Source organism: Crinia signifera, chromosome 1, assembly GCF_055691185.1.
Source record: "Crinia signifera chromosome 1, ASM5569118v1, whole genome shotgun sequence".
NCBI lineage: Eukaryota > Metazoa > Chordata > Amphibia > Anura > Myobatrachidae > Crinia > Crinia signifera.
The window spans coordinates 367,004,517-367,027,701 of record NC_139217.1 but is presented as its reverse complement, the minus strand read 5'-3'; the positions used below and the strand labels follow the sequence as shown (position 1 = coordinate 367,027,701).

General features: G+C 44.7%; 1 protein-coding gene across 1 annotated transcript in view; it reads right to left on the bottom strand.

Moving 5' to 3' along the window:
* The window catches only part of TMEM132D (transmembrane protein 132D), a 779,160-nt gene that overhangs the window by 118,728 nt on the left and 637,247 nt on the right, over positions 1 to 23,185 (bottom strand). The window contains exon 5 of the mRNA XM_083150539.1: positions 18,513 to 18,656. Within this exon, the coding sequence (XP_083006665.1) occupies positions 18,513 to 18,656 (144 nt within the window). The remainder of the gene's footprint in view (positions 1 to 18,512; positions 18,657 to 23,185) is intronic.

Sequence of the window (23,185 nt, the reverse complement as noted above, 5' to 3'; positions counted from 1 at the left end):
TCATTCGATAAATGCTCGATTTATGAATTCTAATTAGTGATCAGGCTCATAGTGCGGATTGTATACAATGTGGGACACAGAACAGGTTGGATAAAGTGCACGTCAGATACATAAATAGTACATTTACTATCAAAAGTGGTGTCGGCAGTGCGGGGGTGCTGGTGGTGTCTTCCGAATGGGGAGTGGCGGTGGTGGCAGTAGTACAGGAAACCCGGCGATGTCCCCAGTTTGAGGGTGCCAGTGGTATCCTCAGTTTAAGGGTAATGGCTTTGACAGCAGTGGGGAAGGGGGTTGCAGTTGTGGCAGCAGTGCAGGGGTGGCAGTGGTATCCTAAATGTGAGTACATTCAGTTTTGGCAGTACAGAAATGTAAGTGGTATCTTCAATGTAAGTGTGAGGGTGCTGGCGGAAATGGTAGCTCAGGTGATAATGTCCTCCGTGGGGGTACGGGCAGTGTAGGGGGTGGTGGTTTTGTAGGCAGTGCTGGAGTGCCTGTGGTGTACTCGAGGTTGCTAGTGGTGCAAGAATGCTGGTGGTGTCGGTAGTGCAGTTATGCCAGCAGTATTTTCAGTGCAAGTGTACAGTGATGTCAGCAGTGTAAGAATGCCTGTGGGGAGATTGCCAGCATCTCAATATCCAAAGTGTGGGGATCAGTGCAGTGCCTTTTGCGTGGGGATTCCATCAGGGTGCTTAGCGTGGTGGTCCCTGCAGGTTCAGCAATGCAAGGGACACAGGTGTGGGTGGCATTGTCCTCAGAGTGAGGGATGAGGGTGGTGCCATTTTCTGTGCGTTGTGCCATTGAAGTCAAAGGGTAAACGCTGATTGGCTGAGAACCATGACAGCTTTCTCAGCGGCCACCCATTGATTTCAACGGGACATTGAAACCACACACCTGCCCACCACTGTCGCTTGCCTGTTCCCTGCAGGGCCCCGGTGACACTTATCCACTGCTGCATTCTATCAGCGTCTCTCTCAAATTTGGAGGGTGCTATTTGCCCCACCCCGTTCCGACACCTCTGCACGAAGTATATGCACAAACAAAGTACATATAATAACTGCAAGGACAAGGTACAGTATATTGCACAGTCACTTAGCTGAGAGTCTTGATACTCGACAAAGCAAGGCAAGCCAAGGCATGAAAAAGAATGGTCTGACAAAGCTTTAATGCATACTTTATAAAGAGTTATCTTGGACAGCTAATACATGTAAGCATTCAATTCCCTGGTTTAGAGTGCTGCCCATCGGGACTAGCAACCTCAATGGCTGGCGTGTCTCTGAGCCCCAGTAACCTAGCAATGGCAGGGACCGACTACCATGATGAGACATGGCTCATCTGCACAGAAAAAAACTTTACATGTCCTTTACTAGAAACACAAATCAGAACTAATGGTTTTTATGTTCAAAAGAAACCTGTTTAGACTTGTTTTTGAGTTCAAATGACAACATGTTCTAATTTTAGCTGTACATTATTAAGAAAATATTGGAACATCATAGAGCCAGATGTACTAAGCCTTGAATAGTGATAAAATGGAGAGTGATAAACCACCATCCAATCAGCTCCTAACTCTGGGTTGCCTACCCTCCTGGAATTGCTGGGAGGGTCCTGAAAATTGGGTCCCCCTCCCAACCTCCCAGAAAGGTGAGCAACCCTCCCATTTCCCAGTGACAGAGGTTTAAATTGCTGCGATTCGCAATTTTCAGTGGAGGGGATGGGGCTAAATATGCAAATAGTGGATATTTAGCCCCACCCCCCTCCTTGCAGACCCACGACTTGCAGGATTTGCATTACTGGGGGCAGGGACTAATGATGTCACCATCAGTCCCGCCCCCAGAAGTGCTGCCGGCAGTCTACTCTCCAGGGTTCTCCCGGAGAGGAGACTGTAAAAGTCGACAACCCTATCCTAACTTTCATTTGTCCATACCTCCCAACTGTCACGACTTTAGAGGGACAGTCCCGATTTTCGGGTCCTGTCCCGCTGTCCCACCCGCGGCAGGCATTGTCCCGCTGCGGGGGGGTGACAGTTGGGAGACCCCCAATCTAGTAGAATAGACGCTGTGCGCATGCGCACAGCGTCTATTCTCGTATGAAAATGAGGTCGCGGCTAATTAGCATAAGCCGCGCCCTCATTTGCATACGCCCCGCCCCCTTTTGGGCGCTCACGCGGCTTCGCCGCGCGAGTGTCCCTATTTCATACGGACAGAAGTTGGGAGGTATGATTTGTCTGTTACATGTTTTTTAAACCCAGTCAGAAGCAGATTGGCTGGAACTTTATCACTCTTCATTTTATCACTTTTCAAGCTTAGTACATCTGGCCAAATCTTTAAGACCAGTTACATTTATTTATTTCATTGATTACTCCATATACAGTAGTTTACATATTTGTTTTGTAAGGCCATACACATGCCTGGATACTTTCCACACAGAAGATTTGCCAGAGACTTACTGTATGCCCCGAATCATCCAGTATAATGAGGGCAGGTCGTCTTGTTTGAATACCTTGGTTGAGGTATTCTTAGAATTATGTCTTGTAGATCATTGTAGTCTTGAAAGAAAATGTTAAATTACTGAACGGATGAGGCTGCTGTGCATCAAAAACCTGTCTCATCATTATCCCTTTGGGAAGCAATAAAAAAACATACTTTAGGGTCCTTTTGGCAAAAATATGGTTAATTGCATTAAGGCTGGATGGTTTTTAAGTATAAAAGGGTAGTAAAATATAAGCTGTCCGCCAGAAAACCTATCAGTTTTGCTGCATATTGATTTAAAATGTAATCGCTCTTGCAAGTGTAGTTGGAAGAAATGTTACATTTTGGCAACGATTCCTTCAAGTTGTGAAATCTTTGAGATTTATAATATTATTAAAGATAGCAGGGCAACAGTTCTCATCTTAAGCTTCAAACGGATTCTTATCAGTCAACAGCACAACTCTAGATCTTAAGGGATTGACAAATATTTAACTATATACTGTAAGTTTACAATTACACAGTGCAGGACATCACGTAATACTGTATGTGACGTCCCCATTCAGGGCTAGTTGGACTAGTTACAGAAATTCCAGTCTTTGGAACTCTACTCATTAAAATAGAGAGTTGTGGCATAATTCTTGCTATAATAACACAATTGGTTATTGTACATGCAGCGGCGTAACTATAGCACCGCAGCCCCCGCCACCGCGGGGGGGGGGGCGCTGTGCATGTGGGGGCGCCGGGGGCTGCGGTGCTATAGTTAACCCCCCCCCCAATCCCCCGCAGACTTACCTATCTCGCTGGTCCCGGCGGCTCCGTTCTTCTGCTGAGGACCACCAGAAAATGGCCGCCCCCATATAGCACACAGTTCTCTGAAACTGTCTGCTGTATGGGGGCGGCCATTTTGTGGTGGTCCTCAGCAGAAGAACGGAGCCGCCGGGACCAGCACGATAGGTAAGGCTGTGGGGGATTGGGGGGGGGGGTTTGCATAGGCGGTGGGGCGGCAGGGCAGGGGGGTAGGGGTGCTTGGCGGGGCGGCGGCGAGGGGGGCACCCGAAACGTACGCCACTGTGTACATGTACATAGAAAAGCATTGTTAATGGGACAGAGTAGATATAATGCATGTCAGTGATTTTCAACTTTTTTACCTTGCAGCACACTAAATAAGATTTTAAAATTGACAAAGCACACCGTGAGATTCCCACAGGACAAAACACACTGGCCTCCACATGAATGAAAAACCAAATGTATTTGTTCCGATATAAAAAACAGTCACACTGGTCCCCACAGGTAACAAAAATAAAATACATTGGCCTTTACATGAAAAGAAGAGACCAGTTGAACTGGTGGTGGCTGTAAACTGGTTTGGGCAGCTCAATGTACACTAGTGTGCCACACCACAGTGGTTGAAAAACACTGCTGTAGGTTCAGGGGCGTAACTAACTATTCAGCGCCCCCCCGCCGCACGTTTATTTGGCGCCCCCCACCTAACCTGCCCCCCTTCTTACCCGCGGTCTGCGTCGTCTCGCCCGGCTCTCTGTCGGGACCTTCCTGACGTCACGTTCCCGGCCGGCTCCTGCTGCTACAATGAAAACGGACTCTTAGAAAATGGCTGCCCCCATACTGCAGACAGAAAACTGTCTGCAGTATGGGGGCAGCCATTTTCTAATTGTCAGTTTTCATTGCAGCAGGAGCCGGCCGGGACCGTGACGTCAGGAAGGTCCAGACAGAGAGCCGGGCGAGACGCAGACCGCGGGTAACTATAGCCCCGCAGCCCCCCCGGCGGCGCCCCCAATTTCTCTGCGCCCCCCCGCCACCGCGGGGGCTGCGGAGCTATAGTTATGCCACTGTGTAGGTTTCAGCTCAGTTAATTTACAGTTGAAATATTTTTTTGAACAATTTGCAATGTTATTGATGGCATATGATTGTTTCATAGAAGGAAATTTCTATGTTGGCGCACAATTCATGCCCATATAGGAGTCTGAAAACAAACTAGTTTAGAATAGTTTTTGATGGTCATTTGTTCAAGGCCATATGTTCAGAAGGATATAAATACATTAGAGACTGTACAAAGAAGGGCAACTAGTGTGTATGGCCCAGCGATTGCCTACTAGCGATGATGCGTGCTCCCGCATCATCGCTAGGAAAGTGGTTAATCTGCCGGTGATGATGTCTGTGACAAAACGTGTTAGTCCCAGCGTCTCTCCTGCTTGGTGCCCCCGTCTGACGGTGCGGTATACTCTGCGGCGCAATCCAGTGTCTGCGGTGATCTCTGGTTCCTGATGACGATCGTGGCTTGAGGGGAGCAGTCTGCCGTGGATATTGTGTTATATCATGTGGTAATCAGTCCACAGCGCTCTTATACATGGTACGAGCAATTGTCTTTTTATGCCTGGAGTTTGTTACATTCTCCTACTGTATATTAAAACTTTTTTATCTTCACTATGAGGTGCCCCTCTCTCTTCTGTTTGTTTTAGACTCTTGTTCATCCCGACCCTGGATGCCTTCCCACATGAGAGGTTGCCGCAGTTCATAAAAGTGGACTTGGTGCTAAATTCATATATACCCTTAAAAGTCGGGTTTGGACTTTCTTATTGGACTCACTTATCAGCGCTGATCACACCTGTGTCTTTTACATTGTTTGGTTTGTTTGTTGGGTCAATTGTGTGGGTTCAGCTGCTTATTAACTGCCGAGCTCCAGTGTAATTATGTGGAGACATGGTGATTTGACCATCATAAGATCACAAGAATGCAGTTGTATTTTTAGTGAGGTTAATAATGTGTTTACACCATCTGTTGATCAGCCTAATAAAGCTGACCTTATATTGAATTTCGAAAAATTGCATGTAAAAAGGCCAAACTTTGGTGGGACTTAAAGAGTCTAAAGGCCCCCATACACTAGCCGATTTTGGTCAGATTTCGGCCTGTGATTGGCTGAGCGCTCTCTCAGCCAGTCAGCAATTGGCTGAGAGAGCGCTCAGCCAATCACAGGCTGCCCATTCATTGTATAGGCTTTTTTTTTCTAGCACTGACAGCTCCCGGCTCCCTCTGCCCGGCTCTATGCCGCCTGTGTCCCCCGCAGCGTCCCCAGCCCCCCCTCCTCCCACCAGCAGCCCTGCTCTGTAGCCCCCCCCCCCTGCTCCCCGGGTTTTTTACATGTGATAAATCGAGACGATTTATCACATGTAAAAAATGGCACATCAAGTGCCAATCTAATCAAGCTCCCCCGGGGAGCAGCCGGGGAAGCTCAGGGGGAAGTCGGGGGCGACTTGTCCTAAGGACAAGTCGCCCTAGTGTATGGGGGCCTTTAACAAATATATTGATTGCAAAAGAATCCCACGAGGGCTTTGCCTATTGAAGTCACCTACTATAGCAGGGGTCTTCAACCTTTAAGACAGCGTGGGCCACCTAAAAAAATCCAGTGAAGCCCGAGGGCCACTATACTCTACTGCGGTATTTCGGACAGCCTCATAGAATCACAGCTCCCCTATAACATCAGCACAGTCCTTCATAGATAGTTGGCACAGCCGCCCATACTCAGCACATAACCCCCCCCACACACACACACACACATACCCAAATAGTTATCAGCAGCCAATTTGGGTTCCAGTGCAAACAGTAAAATTTGTGCCCCCCCCCCATATATAATTTGATATTGAATAAATTGCACGCGCCGTAGACGCGCTCCCAAAAAGGGGTGTGGCCTAATTATAACGAGTGTGAACTAGCAGGAAAACAATTACCTGTCACCTCTTTTGCAACCTGCATGACCAGACATTGGTTACCGCAGGAATGGTCGTTGTCCTCACACGCTTAAGTTGACTGAAGGCTGCACAGTGACATATAAACATGAAGGCCCACACAGTGACCTAGTACGCCTCACAGATCGAACCCAAACAATGAAAGGCTACTTAAATCAATATACACTGTTACACTGTTTATCCATAATACACATTACACATTATGCCGCACACCGTGATGCCCATTACACATTAATCCACACAAAAATTATGCCCATTGCACATTATGCCCCACACTGATGCCCATTATGCCACAGACCATAATGCCAGCAGTACTCCTGCTTATACATATGATGCCCCAGCAGTGCCCCTCACCTACAATGCCCCAGCAGTGCCCCTCACCTACAATGCCCCAGCAGTGCCCCTCACACACAATGCCCCAGCAGTGCCCCTCACACACAATGCCCCAGCAGTGCCCCTCACACACAATGCCCCAGCAGTGCCCCCTCACACACAATGCCCCAGCAGTGCCCCTCACACACAATGCCCCAGCAGTGCCCCTCACACACAATGCCCCAGCAGTGCCCCTCACACACAATGCCCCAGAAGTGCCCCTCACACACAATGCCCCAGCAGTGCCCCTCACACACAATGCCCCAGCAGTGCCCCCCACACACAATGCCCCCAGTAATGCCCCACACACAATGCCCCCAGTAATGCCTGCAGCATTGCCAGGTCCCCTGCTCCCGCCAGCTGTACCTCCTCATCCTGCAGCTTTGCCGGGTCACCTGCTTCCACCATCCATGCCTCCTCCTGCAGTTTCGCCGGGTCCCCTCCGCCAGCTGTGCCTCCTCCTCCTGCAGTTCCAGCACCGGGTCCCCTGCTCCCGCCAGCTGCGTCTCCTCCTCCCGCAGCTTCGCCGGGTCCCAACTCCCTAGCTCGTGACCAGACGTGCCTCCTCCTCCCTCAGCCATGCTGGATCCACTCCTCTGCCCTGCCTGCAGCCAATGGAAATCGGGTAGGCGGCACCCGGGGGGACTCCATTACGCTGCCTCCCTCGGCAGCGTTTTCTTTTACTTAAAAAAAAAAAATCCTGTGCATGGCGGGCTGGCGGGCAGGGGGCCACTGAGATCAGCTCCGCGGGCCACTCGTGGCCCGCGGGCCGTGGGTTGAAGACCCCTGTACTATAGGGTCAGATAATGAACATTTTCTTAAGGATTGGTACCGCATTTTAGATGAATGCTCGTCAGAACTTATGAGATTACTTGTGTCTGAAAAAACTAAACTTTTTAAAGAACAGAGAGACAATTACAAACTACAGCTGTAGATTTAGAGAACATTTTGGATAAAGATAAAATTGCAACAGTTAAAACACAAATAGAGAAAAAAGTGTCAGTTATTGAAACCAAAGTTATTAAACAAAACAGAAAATTCGGTACTCTTTACCTAGCACGGCGCCCATCGCGGCCATCGCGGGCATTGAATGCACTAAAAAAATCGGGTGCGACGCGACCGACGCGATGGCCGCGATTTCCCATAGGGAACAATGTTAAATTTCTCAATTGACCCGATTTTTCTGTTCAATGCCTCAATTGACCCGATTTTTCCATAGCAAACAATGTTAAATGGCCCACAGAGGCCAAATAAGCACCCTAAAGTGTGAAATGGCCCCCACAATTGTTAACTCCACCTCACGATCAACGTGTACCCGAAGCGTGGCGAGCGTAGCGAGCCCGCGAGGGGCGGCGGTACGCGTCCTATGACCTTTTCATACCCCCACTATCCACGTCGGCGTGGAGTTGAGAATAGAATAGTGTGGCAAGCGCAGCGAGCCACCGAGCCCGAAGCGTGGCGAGCGCAGCGAGCCCCGCGAGGGGACGCAGATACCTGTGAAGCCCGCGAAGGGACGCGTTTACCTGTGAAGGTATCCGCGTCCGCTCGCCACACTATTCTATTCTCAACTCCACGCCGACGTGGATAGTGGGGGTATGAAAAGGTCGTAGGACGCGTACCGCCGCCGCTCGCCACGCTTCGGGTTGACGTTGATCGTGGGGTGGCGTTACCATTGTGGGGGCCATTTCACACTTCAGGGTGGCTATTTGGCCTCTGTGGGCCATTTAACATTGTTTCCTATGGAAAAATCGGGTCCATTGAGGCATTGAACAGTAAAATCGGGTCAATTGAGAAATTTAACATTGATCCCTATGGGAAATTGCGGGCATCGCGTCGGTCGCGTCGCACCCGATTTTTAGTGCATTCAATGGCCGCGATGGCCGCGATTTTTTTACCTGCGATGCCCACGATCAAAATCGTGGGCGCCGTGCTAGGTAAAGAGTACCGAAAATTATTTTATGGGACAAAGCAAACTATGGCCCTTATTCCGATTGAAGCGGTACGGCCCGCATGCGGCCGTACCGCCGATGTTTTCTCTCTGCACATGCGCAGAGGTCACTCTGCGCATGTGCAGGGGAAATCTCCGTTTAAAAAAATTAGACGCCGCAAAGGGGGCGTATAGGGGCGTGAGGGGCTTCAGTCCCTCATTTCCCTATGTATACGCCCCGCGTTTCATGGGCGTTCCCATGCAAACGCGGGGCGTACGCATGGTAATGAGGGCATGACGCCACTCATGGGGGCGGAAAGCTGACGTCGGCGGATGTCAGCTTTCAGCCCCCATACAAGCTACCACACGGACGATTGTCCGTGTGGTCTCAGCTTGCGGGAGCTGCCGCGGCGTGCGGTCCTGCCTTCGATGGTCGTCGACCATCGAATGCAGGGGGCAGCTCCCAGCATGGTGGAGGCGTACGCCTCCACCATTTTCGTGCGGTTCGCCAGCCGTCCGTGTACGGACGGCCGTGGCGAACCGTATGGTGGGCGGGGATTCGTCTGGTGCGGTCGGAGCCGCATATGCGGCTCGACCGCACCAACCAGAATAAGGGCCTATGAGCAGAATTGATCCCTGGGAGAGGGCTACTGCTTAATCCCACAAATTCAAATCAGGATTGTCCTCCCTACCCCCACTGCTATATCAAATATATAAAGTATAAAATCACTTTTTTTTGCCAGTCAATTGCTGTGCCTTTATTACAACATACAGTGTGCTTATGTTTTTGTTAATTAAATTATACTTATACAATATAATTTATTTCTTATTGTATAGACAGCTGAAGTTTGTGCTTTGTTTGTGCTCTACCACTGCCAGATAGTTGTTTACCATTTGCAAATGCTAATTCACATAAACTGATGAATATCCTTTTAATGTTAAAGTAATCATTTGTAGTGATTGTTTTCTCTTGTCCTCAAATACTCAAATAATTACATTAATTTGATTGGTCAATAACATTTATTTTATTCATTCAAGTTAAGAAATATATTTCTACATTTTTTTTGTCTGCCTGTTTGCTTCCCTGACCTCACAGCTGTCTCATCCAAGAAACTATTAATCAAATCAATAGTTTGTCCAATAATGTTTTGCTGATTAATGAACACTTTGTGCAGTATTCAATGCTCTTTTGCGAGCTATGATGGTGCGTAGTGCTGATTGCTCCTGCCTTTACCCGGTTTTTGAAACGTTTCTTTCACCAGGTCAGAGCAAGTTAAACCCATTTCACATTGCATGTTGTAAACGGTATATTACTGGTTATTTACCGTTTTTGTACCTTTCACATTGAACCCATTGTGAAAGGTACAAAAATGGCAATTCACCAGTAATATACCACATATTCCCTGGTACTTGGCCTGTGCTCCCCCCTTCCCTGGTACCTGGCATGGGCCCCCCCTCCCCTGGTACCAGCCTGTGCCCCCCCTCCCCTGGTACCTGGCCTGCGCCCCCCCCCCCTCCCCTGGTACCTGGCCTGCACCGCCCTCCCATGGTACTTGCATGTGCACGGGGATCAGCAGGTTCCCTGCATTGCTGGGGAGGCAGCGGTTTCCGATCGGGAAATGGGCAGTGTGCAGCGGGGTTCTCTGCGGTGGATGGGAACTAGTAGCGCTACTAGTTCCCATCTGCCACAGGGATCCTGTCGCACACTGCCCATTCAAAGAATGGACCCCGCTGCCTCCCCTAGTTCCCATCCGCCGCATCACAGCTACCCTTCCCGGCACTCCTGGAGCCGGAGTATTCAGTGAGGGCGAGTGTCTCATCAGAGTGCCGGTAACTAGCAGCATGTGAGTCAGGGAATGGCAATCCTCTCCCCGGCCGTTCCTGCCCACTGGACATGGGGGAATCCTGAGTCTCACTGTGCGGACAGGTGGTACTGCGGGCAGGTGGGGCTGCCAGCACAGATCAGTCTGGAGGAGCTGTCACCTGGCATTCAACGAATAGACCCTGCTGCCCGAATACCCGCGCGCTGGCAAGTACCGGGGGGGGGGCTGCAGGCCAGGTACCAAGCTGTACAGTAGGTCAATCCATACATACAAAAATATAGAAGGCTAAAAATACAAAATTAAACTTCCTTTAATAAAACTTTAGCTGTGGAATTAAAATGGTTTCACCAAATGTACAGTATGCCTGTTGCCTACAGGACATTGATTTTTAGTGTTCCTATTTATATTTGTGGTGTCTTATATATACAGTAAAAGTAAAATTATTCAGAGTATGTTAGTTATGCTCTAAAAAGCGTACTTCCAATAACTCAAACTTAATATACTTCATTTATTTTTTATTTTCCATTATTGATATTAAGCATTTTTGTTAATGTAAAAGAAACCACTGCCGTTTTACTTCCTATGAATAGGGATTCAAACTTCCATGACAAACAGACTTCTTCACAGCTAGTTGAGCCGAGTCCTGAAACATTTCTCCTATTCTTTATTGCCCAACTTAGCTGTGCCATCTGCCACCTCTCTCCTCACACTTTCAGTAGTCTTGTAAAATGAAAGTCCTGACAATTGGCAGCAGTGACAAAGACATTCTGCTAGCTACATTACTCTTAAGAGGCTGCATCAAGGTTTATTAACGATCTCCCAAACCAGTGTGAAGCAATATATTGTATTACAGAGCAATACAACTATTACCATAGATTAATGGTCGAAATGTGAGGTGTCTGTCTACTACTGAGCATTTGTTATATTAATATTGAATTAACAATAAAATGACAGCCAATTAAACTGGTGAAATATGGTCCTTATTCTGGTCTATCCGTTCCCCTGTGTGTTCGCGCAGGGAAGTGATGTTGTGCCACTACGAATGCGCATAAACCATTTTGCGCATATGCAGCCTTTTGGTGCAAGCAAAGAAAGAAAGAAGCGTGGGACGCCCAAAGGTACATAGCGATATTGATTATTCGTCGGCCACTAGCACACACAGCACTGTTGGCATGAGAAGTGGGGTGGTAGAGAGTAGTTGCGCCCATGGGAACAGGCAGCATTTCATGGGCATTCCCATAAAAACGCTGGGCGTTTTCCATGGAAATGGGTCGATGGTGCGGGGGGCGGGCAGCTGACTGCCCGCTTTGCGCACAGGGTGCCCACAGACCTAAGACACCACACAGAGGGGTCTTAGGTCTGCGAGCACTGTAGAAATCATTCAATGGTCGGCAAACAGCAAATTATTTCCTCCCTGCATTCAAGCTGCAAATGGATGTTTATGCAAAACATCCATTTGCATGCCTGCTGGGGAACGCTGCGTGCGAGGGAGGACTCACAAGGCTGCATTCCTTGTGAGTCAACCAGAATAACGTCCTATGTGTGTGTGTATTTGTGTGTGTGTGTATGTGTGTGTGTATTTGTGTGTGTGTGTGTGTGTGTGATTTGCTTCTGTTAGTACAAATTTTATAATTGGAAGCCACAGCATTAGTTTTGTCTATAACATTGACCATAAATAATTAGAATTGGTCCTGGACCTTCAATCCTGGACCTACAACACTGTAGAGTCTAGTATATACAACAGATGTAATACTGAATGCTATAGTTTAATCCAGAGTACATTCGGTCCAATGCACAGTGTATAAAACAGGAGGACATAAGTACTACATTTACGTTAATGTTGTAGACAGTTAAAATGTATTTATGTTAATGGAGAAATACCAACACAGTTGCAATGTGAACAATTTTAACTATTACTTAAAGTTATAATGCAAAACTATCAAAAGATTTGCTTTCTAAACAAAACTTAATACTGTACATCCGTGTCCATAACCTTCTGTCAACATTACAACTTTTCCTATATATTACTATAAATACCAGTTAGCATATTAAAGAAGTCCTCCTTTTCCTATTTTGCATCAATTTTAATATATTTAATAAATACATTTAATTTTTTTAATCAATTCTGGAAACAGGAAGAAATTAATTAAATAGTTTAACAAATTAATAAAATAAGCTTCTGAAGACATATTAGAGACTAGAATTTACTATAAGTTTTGTAGAAGCTTTTACCTTAAGTATTGACAACATATTTATTGAGTACTAGTATCCTTTTTCATAGAAGTACTGTACACAAATCTTCAGTCCATCAGATCATGTATGAGGATGTTTCATTAATAAGGTTACAAGACCTCTCATACAATGTAATGTTCTCTATTTCATTCTGACTTCCCCCAGACCAGAGCAGGTAGACCACTGCTTCTCCTCACAGCCATTAGACTGCAGCTTATATCGGTCATACTGCCCCAAAATCAAATGTAAAATGCTGGGCTTAGTAGAAGCATGGAGAACAGCGATGTGTGTGGAGTGATTTCTAAAGGGCACATCAGCAGCTGAAATTCATTGCCAGTTTATTGAGGTGTACGGTGATAACATCATGTCATGAAAAAACAGGTTTAGGTATGGTGTGATGCCTATGGTGAACATGCTTGACTGGAGATATCACTGCTCATCTAAGGTCTGTCCTGGCATTACTAAAACTCTGGTTTGCAGGAATCTTTGACCTGAAAACTTGATTTACTTTATTGACCAGTGTTGCTACCTAGCAACAGCTCCCATCCGTTCCACCTTTGGTTGGCACCAAATGTTGCTAGCACAGTCGGACTAAAAGAAGGAGCAAGCAGCTGCCAATAAATAACAGAAATAGACTTCGCTCTACCTTCAAGTGTTAAGCCCGACATTCTACCGAAATCTACCTGTTTCAAGTTTTAGTTTCTACTACTAGCGCTTACAACATTCAGTTTGTGAACCTATCTCAATAGCCCAGGTACTAAAAGGGCTGCCTGTTTCAGTTTAATAAATCATTCCTGGTTTCAAGTTACTACCAGTTTGTGTTTCTTTACAGTGATGGATCCAGGGGTAACTAAACTAGAAGGCCATACTGTCTATATGTTTTAAAGACAGGTTGTCACCAGTGAGCTTCAGTGGTGGGGGTGTGCGCGCATGCCCCCGGGCACCGCTGGAGCTGTGCAGGGAGAGGAGAGTGACATTTATTTCACTTTTCTCTCCCTCAGCGCATTTCGGGAGGCTTGCTGCTTAATCCACCTGCTATTGCTAGGTGGCAAACATCCCGGAGAACAAAGGCTGCACTCGAAACCCAGCAGCAGAAACACCAGCAGTGTGTCAGTCAGATGCAGAGGCAACATACTGTAACAGCTGATTTAGCTGCCACTGAACCGGTCTGCTGAGGCTCTTACTGTAAAGGAAGAGGAAAACATTTTGGGGCAGATTTATCTCACTCCGGATCCCAGATGCGGATTTGATATGATAAAATTGGCTAATCCACAATGTGATAATTGATTACATCGTATGAATACTAGAGATGTGCAGGCTCTAATTTACTCTGATTTCAAAGCAGGATCTTATTGGCTGTCCCAGATCACATGACAGTTGTTGACAGTTGATAGCCAATAAGATCCTGCTTTGAAATCAGAGTAAATCAGAGCCTGCACATCTCTAATGAATATATCAATTATTGCAGCAGGGCCAGAGCTTATGAAATAGCTCTGTCCCTGCGAATGCACTCTGCAGGCATTTTGTGGTATTTTTCATGAATATTTTGTTAACAGTGAACTTAAAGTGTTTTAGCCTAGAACAGTGACCATGTAGCAAGAGAGTCATCCAACAAAAGACATTTAGAGTAAAAGAATGGTTGTCTGGGATTTTGCTATCCGCTGTCTTGTTATTTCCTCATACAGTATATGTGTTACTGAGAAGGTTATTGTGTGTTCAGAGAATATTCTATTGACGTGACTGAAAAACGGTATTTTCCATAATTCTAGCCAAAGAGGCATTGCAGCAGTTAAGAAACAGAAATCCATTTAACTAATGAAGATACTGTACTGTGTATTTTCTACTTTATTGCCAACTGTCTTATATTTGTCATCATATTTCATTTGTGCTGAACTCTCTTTCATTTGTATGTTGATCATTATGTTATACATTGTGATATTTCCTAGACCAATGTCCGTTTACACCCCTTTAATAAATCTACAAGATTATACAATTTATCAATGTTGTCAAGTCATGTTATTTTCTTGTGTACATATGGGGTTAGGCTCTCCCCTGTAGCCTGAGGGGGGTAAGCTTGTGGAGTCATTGCCACTTATCTGGGCTCACACCAATACTCGGGGTACCACGGGGAAAATTTAATAGGATGAGAGATTCAGAAAGTGAGAGATTTAATAAGAAAACTCGTTTTTTTTTTAAACGGCGATCATTTACACTGCAAAACCAGTTTGATTTTGAAGTGTAAATGATTGCCGCTTTAAAAAAGCGGCAATCACTTTCTGAATCTCTCATCCTATTAAATTTCACCCCACATATGATTTAGGTTTTCATTTTGCCAAGCACAGGATTGCTGATGACTATATGGACCAAAGAGGTCTTTCTGATCCCTGAACTTAGTACACTGCTGAGCTAATGAATACTAGGACAAGCCTTTGTGCTGGCAGCATTTGCTGGATTTTATAAGGGGCGTGGCATATATTTGCAGGTATATTATATACTTATATTATATTATAAGGGGCGTGGCATATATTTGCAGGTTTTTACCCCCAAGGTTATAAAACCCAATGTTAACTGGCCTAGAGCTGATTGTGACTATGGTGGGGATACCCCATTCTAAAGCCTAGAAATGGTAGAAACAATTTTAATAGTTGTCGCTTTTGGACCCACTTTTTTGCAGAAGAAAGCATTCACATGCATTATATTTGTGGGCGACGAAAGGGGGCACAGCCCATGGGAATGCCCAGTATTTCATGGTCATTCCCATGAAAATTCTGGGCATTCTCATTCAAATGGGCCAGTGACGCGAGTGTGGGGGGCGGGCAGCTGTCACCAGATGTTAGCTGCCCGCCCGCTTCATGCACAGGGCGCTTGCAGATCTGAGACACCTCAGACACCATAGAGGTGTCTCAGATCTGCGAGCGCTGGAGAAATCATTCAATGGTCGCCGACCATCGAATGATTTCTCCCCCGCACCCAAGACTGCGAATGGATGATTATGCAAATTAAATGGGTGATCATGCAGATGATGTGAATGGATGATTATGGAAATTACCCATTTGAAGCTGTGCGAGGGGGTCTCTCCCTGTAGGCAGCGGGCGGCGTTTAGTCCACATGTAACGATGCAAATTTTGCACCGTTGCATGTGGATCAGAATAAGGTCCTCAATGTGAAAGCCGGTGGTACAGTATAAGCAGAAGCAGCATTTTTCTGACAGAGATCTTTTAATTAGCAAAGCAACAGATAACATTTGAAGATACACTAAAGTGCTTTTAGAAAAATAATTCCATGTTTTATTGTATCATCTGCTGTTTTAATAGCTCTAGATATTTCAGCAAAATCTCACATACTGGTATTAAACTCGGTACATAAAAACACAGGCTAAGGAACTAAAATATTTTAACTTCTTAAAGGAAAGCTACTGTACTACAGTATTTTATTTAAATTCAATTTAATTTCCATGTAGTGAAGTCAGTACTTGTTTCCTAGCACGGCGAGCAGAGCGAGCCCCGCGAGGGGTCGTGGAATATGAGCCCGAAGCGTGGTTAGGGCAGCGAGCCCCGCAAGGGGACGCGGAATACATGTAAAGTAATCCGTGTCCGCTCGCCACACTTCAGGCTCGGTGGCTCGCTGCGCTCGCCACACTATCTAAAATCAACTCCACGCCGACGTGGATAGTGGGGGTATGAAAAGGTCGGAGGATGCATACCGCCGCCCCTCACGGGCTCGCTGCGCTCGCCACGCTTCGGGTTGGCGTTGATAGTGGGGGTGGCGTTGCCAATGGTGGTGCATTTAACATTGAAAGCACCAATCAGGGTGCTTGTATAATTAAAAATCGCATCGCATACATTGCATGCCGCTATATTGCATGCGATGCGATTGTATAAGATGTACTACGATCAAAATCGGGGGCGCCGTGCTAGGAAACAAGTACTGTGAAATCATATATAAACAGTATCATTCTGATTGACTTGTATTCCTGCGAGATCGGCCCCATCCTGATGTTTGTGGGACTTTGCACGCATATATGGTCTATTATGTGCATCTGCAGTTCCCCTTTGCAAATGGCTTTGGCGACACACAAATCGCAGAGCCCTTTGCAAACTTTGGTGCTGGTGCGGACGGCACCAGCAATGGGAATCGCTCATGGGAACCCCATAGTGTTTTATGGGCATCCCCATAAAAATGCTGGGTGTTCAAATGGCTATGTGGGCAGGACGATTTCTGCCTGGGGGCGGGCGGCTGACGTCACAGGACGTTAGCTGCCCGCCCCATCTTCATCCCAGCATTTGCAGATAAAAAGTCAGTTGCGAGGGCAGGACCAATCATTCAATGGTGGGGGACCATCCAATGATTTCTCCTGCTGCAGTCACATGCGAGGTTCAAGAGGGGAATCGTTGGCGGCAGGGAGACGGGCCCTCGAATGGGAGGCAGGGGGCATCTCTGGTGCTCGGTAAGCTCCAATCTTCGCAGCTTATGGAACCAACCAGAATCACTGCCTAATGCAGTGATTTTCAACCTCTTTACCTTGCGGCACACTAAATAAGATGTTTACATTTCCAAGGCACACCATGAGATTCCCAAAGGGCAAAACACATTCCCCCCCCCCCCCCAGGAAAAAAAAAAAACCTATTGGCCTCATATAAAAAACAATCACACTGGTCCCCACAGGTAACAAAAATAAAATACATTGGCATACCTCCCAACTACTAGTTTGTCCGAGGAGGGACACTTGCGCACGCTGAAGGCGCGTGCTTTAAATTAGAGGGCGTGGCTTGCTGCGGGAGGGGGCGTGGCCGACAATGCCGCGAGGCCATGCCCCCGTTTTATGCTGTGAAGGCATGGCCCTGAGGCTCTGGGAGCCTCTAGCCAAGCCCCCAGCCCCTCTGGATGCGGGGGATAGACACTGTGCGCATGCGCACAGCATCTATTTTCCGCTCGCCAGCAACTAAGGGGGACTACTAACTGTCCCCCCCAGCCACAGTACACTGCCGGTGACAGGAGGGACGTGGGAACGTCCCCGAAAACCGGGACGTTCCTGCGATTATCGGGACGGTTGGGAGGTATGTATTGGCCCTTTACATGAAAAGAAGAGAACAGTAAATAACAATTGAACTGGTGGTGGCTGTAAACTGGTTTCGGCATCTCTAGATCTGGGGGCACACTTGAGAACAGCTCAAGGCACACTAGTGTGCCACAGCACAGTGGTTGAAAAACACTGGCCTAATGTATTAATTTTTCATACATGTTTATCTGTCTGTAGTAAGTTTGCAATTGGCCAGAGTCTTAATAGCTATTCCCGATTCTGTACTCATAAACTTTCACCAAACTCTACTCATTCATTTATGATGCTTCTTAAACTATTACCTCTTTCTTGATCAGTTAGAGACAGTCATATCAGCAACACCATACAACTAAATTACTGGCAGTGCCCTATACATTAACAGCTCCACTGCTGCTCACATTTTAACAGCTGACAACACATTGGGGCAGATGCATGAAGGTGGCCATACACACGCAGATTTATCTGCAGATCTGTCTGATTGGAACAAAAACCTGGTTATGGGTGAGAGCAAATGACAGTTGACCATTTGCTTGGAAATGCTGGAAAACTGACAAACTGACACTAATCCATAACCATGTTTTTGTTCCAACCAGCCAGATCTGAAGATAAATCTTACTAGTGTATGGGCACCTTTAGACCTGGTAAAGTGATAAAGTGGTGATAAAGCGGTGATAAACTAGAAGGTGATAACTCACCAGCCAATCATCACAATTTTCATTTTTTCCAACACAGCTGATTCGCTGGTGTTCCACCTTATCACGGAGTCAAGCGCCATCAATATTGCTTTTCCAGTTTACTTAATACAGTATAAACTAATGTTATAATTATGTTTTAAAACCGAAAACATAAAATATGGTTTAAGAGTGAAAATACCTTTAGTACATCTTCATCCGTAGATCTGCATTCCACAGCTTCCGAGATATCGGTGATTGAGCCAATGCTGTCTATAGCGACAGACTTAACGGGAACCGCTACTGTTTTCCCAGTGAGAATGGCAGTGTTCAGTATCTCTGCTTCCTATAATACAAAGACAGATTCTGCTTATATCTTGTTCTTAACTAAAAACTTTTATTTATTCAAAAATGAGAATGACTACAGTACTTAGGGGCACATGTTGGTTGGGTCTAAAACTCTGGAGTAAAATGTAACCAAAATGGGATATTTTCTACAGGTTGCAGAGCTCTGTCAGGGTAGAACATGCCCAGTGTTATGCCAGTAACAGTAGTGTATGCATCTTGTTTATGCCAAAAGATGTGGCTTGGGCCTGACAGTGGTTGCCGTAAATATTACATTTACACACATTATATTCCTTTAATGAAATGTTGTAAACATTAGCCTCTCTGTGTTTGAAGAGTGTTATTAATAATACTATATTGCATTTATCATGTGAAATACAATAAAACAGCACAAATACAAATAAAAGTAATAATACATTTCAATGAAATATAAATTACCCGAATCCCCTACCCTAATCCACCTCTTTAGAATATATATATCAAACCAAAATTTGCTATTGGGCTGTGGACCAATTGCAAATATGAAATAAATAAAGCAAATCGATTGCAGCTGCCAACTAATAATATCAGTGGGAGGGATTAAGACAGAAGCATCAGCTGACCTTCGTCATCATTACGGATTACTAGCAGTGCCTAACCGTAGATGTTTAATTGATGTTTATTCATTATATTCAATGATGCCGAGTGATTATTAACTTTATTCAATGATACATTTTATTCTTTTGCATTTTTAAGTTGACTCATCTGTATATATATATATATATCTTCTGTAGAAAAGTCCATGCAGGCTATGGCCAAACCATATTAGGTCCCTCAGCGCCATATTTGTGTGCACAATAAGTTTTAGGGGAATACAGGGACACTCTAATGCTGTGCACACCCTTAAAAACACATCCCTGCCGCTAGCTATACATTTTACCAGACTGTATTCCATTAAAAGAAGCACCCATCAATCAATTATGTGTTTTTTTTGCATGTACACAGAGTAATTAGAAGATTAAAACTGAAATAGGCAGGAGTATATGGTGTGGCTGAGAGATGTTTTATATTGCAGCCAGTACCAATAGATGATGGTAGACACGCCTGATTGGTGAGGTTAGACAGACCCAATGGGTGGTGCTGGACATGCCCCTTTGATGGTGCACCCCCTAATAAAATGTGCTGTGCATGCTTATGCACAGCGCATTGCAACTCATGACACTGACAGACACCCCCTTCCCCCCAATCCCTTATATCAGGGACTTTTTTTACCTTTTACCCCACCTTTTACGCCAACGTTATCCCCTTGTTTTGAAAGGAAAGGAATCATATATTATTAATTCTTATCACATATACAGTATATATATATATATATATATATATATATATATATATATATATATATATATAGCAACAGGGTCCGGGTTTTTAAGCCACCACAGCAGGTAAAAATATTTATTCACAGACGATCACATCACATAGTCACATATATATATAAACAATGTGGTCACAAGCCATAGGGCACCCCAAAACTAGGAAAGGTGAGTGCCGATGTTTAGTTTATAATATATATATATATATATATATATATATATATATATATATATATATAAAAGCTTGCAGTGGAGTGAGCTACTCTATTTCCATTGTGGTCACCTTCCTGTGGAAATTTAGAAATTATTTATCCACTTGTGAGGTTCGCTTTTATTCCGTTTATACGGTCATCTTCCTGTTGGAAATTAAAAAGTGTTTATCTATCTGGGAGATCCGCATTCATTCAGTTGAGACGGTCACCTTCCTGTTGGAAATTAGAAATTGCTTACCCACTTGGTTGGTCCGCATTTATCCCATCGATACAGAGTTATTGCTTTCGTTGGAGAGCATTGAATTGTTCCAGGGTATTGGTTCCCTCTACTGTGTACCGATTTTAAACAAATTGTTTGATATAAGGAATTTCTTCTTTGCTATATACCTCATATATGGCGTTGCCCCTGATGTGTTGAAGAAACGCGTTGGGCTTTGTAAACAAAGAATTTCATCTCGAACGAAGTCTACTTTTTATTGTTGAACATCAGAATTTCACTCCAATATATGATTGTAACATCATGTTTATTATGTAGTGGTGCTAGGTGGTACAATTAGAGCGCACTCCAGAAAACCCCATATATATATATATATATATATATATATATATATATATATATATACACACACACACATATTTAATTGTACATACATTTAATATAGCCCAGGAGGGCTCAGGATTGCAGAAGGAGCAGGAAGAGGGAGGTAGATGCGAAGCAGGAGCCAAATACCCACTGCCGCTGCCACTGAAAGGCTGCCAATGTCTCCTCATGTGCTGGATCACTGCTAATGCGGGAGCATCCCTATGACACTGTGCACATCGAAGCTGCCGAGCTGGGAGCCGTCCAGGGGTAATGGACGATCGCGCTACTGAGACACAGCCAGGCATGCATATAGATTCATATGCATGTAATGTTCCCCCAGTTCCCCAAACACTGCCGCATGCAACTTTGCACACTGTGTTGCTGCACTCATATAAAATATTGTTTTTCTAATTACAAATTTACAGGGGGTGCCCCATTATTCTGTGCCTCAATACCACTGATTGGCTCTGCTCCCCCCCCCCCCCATTAACCATGTGTGGCTCTGTGGACCGACAACAGAGACGATTGTGTTGATGATTTTATTTTTGAATTAGCCAATTTACATTACGATCCATAGCCTATGTTACTCAGGGGATTTTAAGGAACATATCAGTGTATCAAAAGCGAGTTTATCACGAACATACATACAAATAAACAATTTTATTAAAATATTTTGCACCAAAGGTCAAGCAAACACAAGTTATACGCCCCCCCTGTGGTCTGTATGCAATGCCTCCTGTATGAGTGAGCTTGGCCAATGTTTGCAATAACCCTCTGTAATCTGTCCTGTCTCTCTAAATTCTGTTTCATGAAAAGATTAATGGAGTTGGGAAAAAAAAGTAAAATGTACCGAAGCTTTTCTTTATGACATACTGTATTACATTTCCTTTGTTTTCCATATCAACGAATGGGTTCTTATTCATTTACAAGGCTACTGCAAGATATATGAGTCCCAAATGTCTCAGTATATATCCAGTCGATCACTCAAACTCTCAGTTGTTCCATCTGTATCACTCTGTATCCTATAAGGTTTTTCCTGTTAAGACGCGGATGATAAGAGGTGACCTTTCTTTTCCACTACACAGCATTTGAGTTTTTATTGGCAGGATATTATTAATCAAGCGCATTGCCTTAGACTTGGTTATTGGGTGTCCTTATAAAAACGATAATTGCATTGGCTGCCCCTGACATATTACTGAGCAGCTACACTCAGCTATTTTCCCAGTGCGGTAAAGCCCAAAAATAAGTATGTAGATGGTCCATGTAAAGTGACCTGGGGCCGGATGTATCAAGCTCCAAACATTGATAAAATGGAGAGTGATAAACAGGTAGCCAATCAGCTCCTAACTTTCATGTTACAGGCAAGGCTTAAAAAATGACAGGAAGGAGCTCACTGGCTGTTTATCACTCTCCATTTTATCAATTTATGAAGCTTGATAGATCTGGCCCTTAAGCTCCTAAAAATGCTATATGACCCCAAAAATTAACATGATAACATCTGTTGTTGGGACAGCAGATCTGATGAGACAAGTTAGATATAGAGACACAGAAATGTTACCTCTATGCATATACCTCAGAGAGCACCACACAATTCGATGGATAATTAATATAAAATGTATTATTTATTAATTAGCTTGTATAAGCAATGTAAATGACAAGCTAACTAATACATACAAGCTTATTAATAAATAATACATTTTATATTAATTATCCATCCAATTGTGTGGCGCTCTCTGAGGTATATGCATAGGGGTAAAATCTCTGAGTATCTATATCTAACTTGTCCTTTTAGTGTTTACTGAGCACCTTCCAGTTTGCCATTGGGAGCAGCCACCATTAGTTTTCATCCAATCAATATAAATTGATTATTAATTTATAACTAATTTATAATTATTTGGTCAATATTTGCGCCCCAATTGGTTTTCTTTGTTTAGATCTGATAGAAGCATGTCCCAGCAAGGATCTTGGCACTACATCACCTTTTTTGACATTTGTGTGCATGAGTGGAGGCAGAGAAAAATTATTATATTGTACATGTGCAACTTGTACCTGTCCTTTGATTTGATCATGTGAAACCATTTTGAGGAGTTTCACAGTACATGCAAGTCTAGACCACTACAGATATGGAAAAGCAAGTCAACCAACCAACCACATCCCTTAGAAATGTGTCCTATTTTCACTTTCAAATATATTAGGATATACTCTTCGGAGTTGCATCTTTGCACATCCTATGTGTCCGCCTGGTGCACATTGATTATTGGGGCGTAGCTATGGAAACAAGACATGCTGTATAGCTACAAAAAGTAACTTCTGTTTAGCAGAACAGAGAAATTGTATTAGATTTCACCAGAAAAAAACAATGGCAAAATTTGGTAAAATTTGG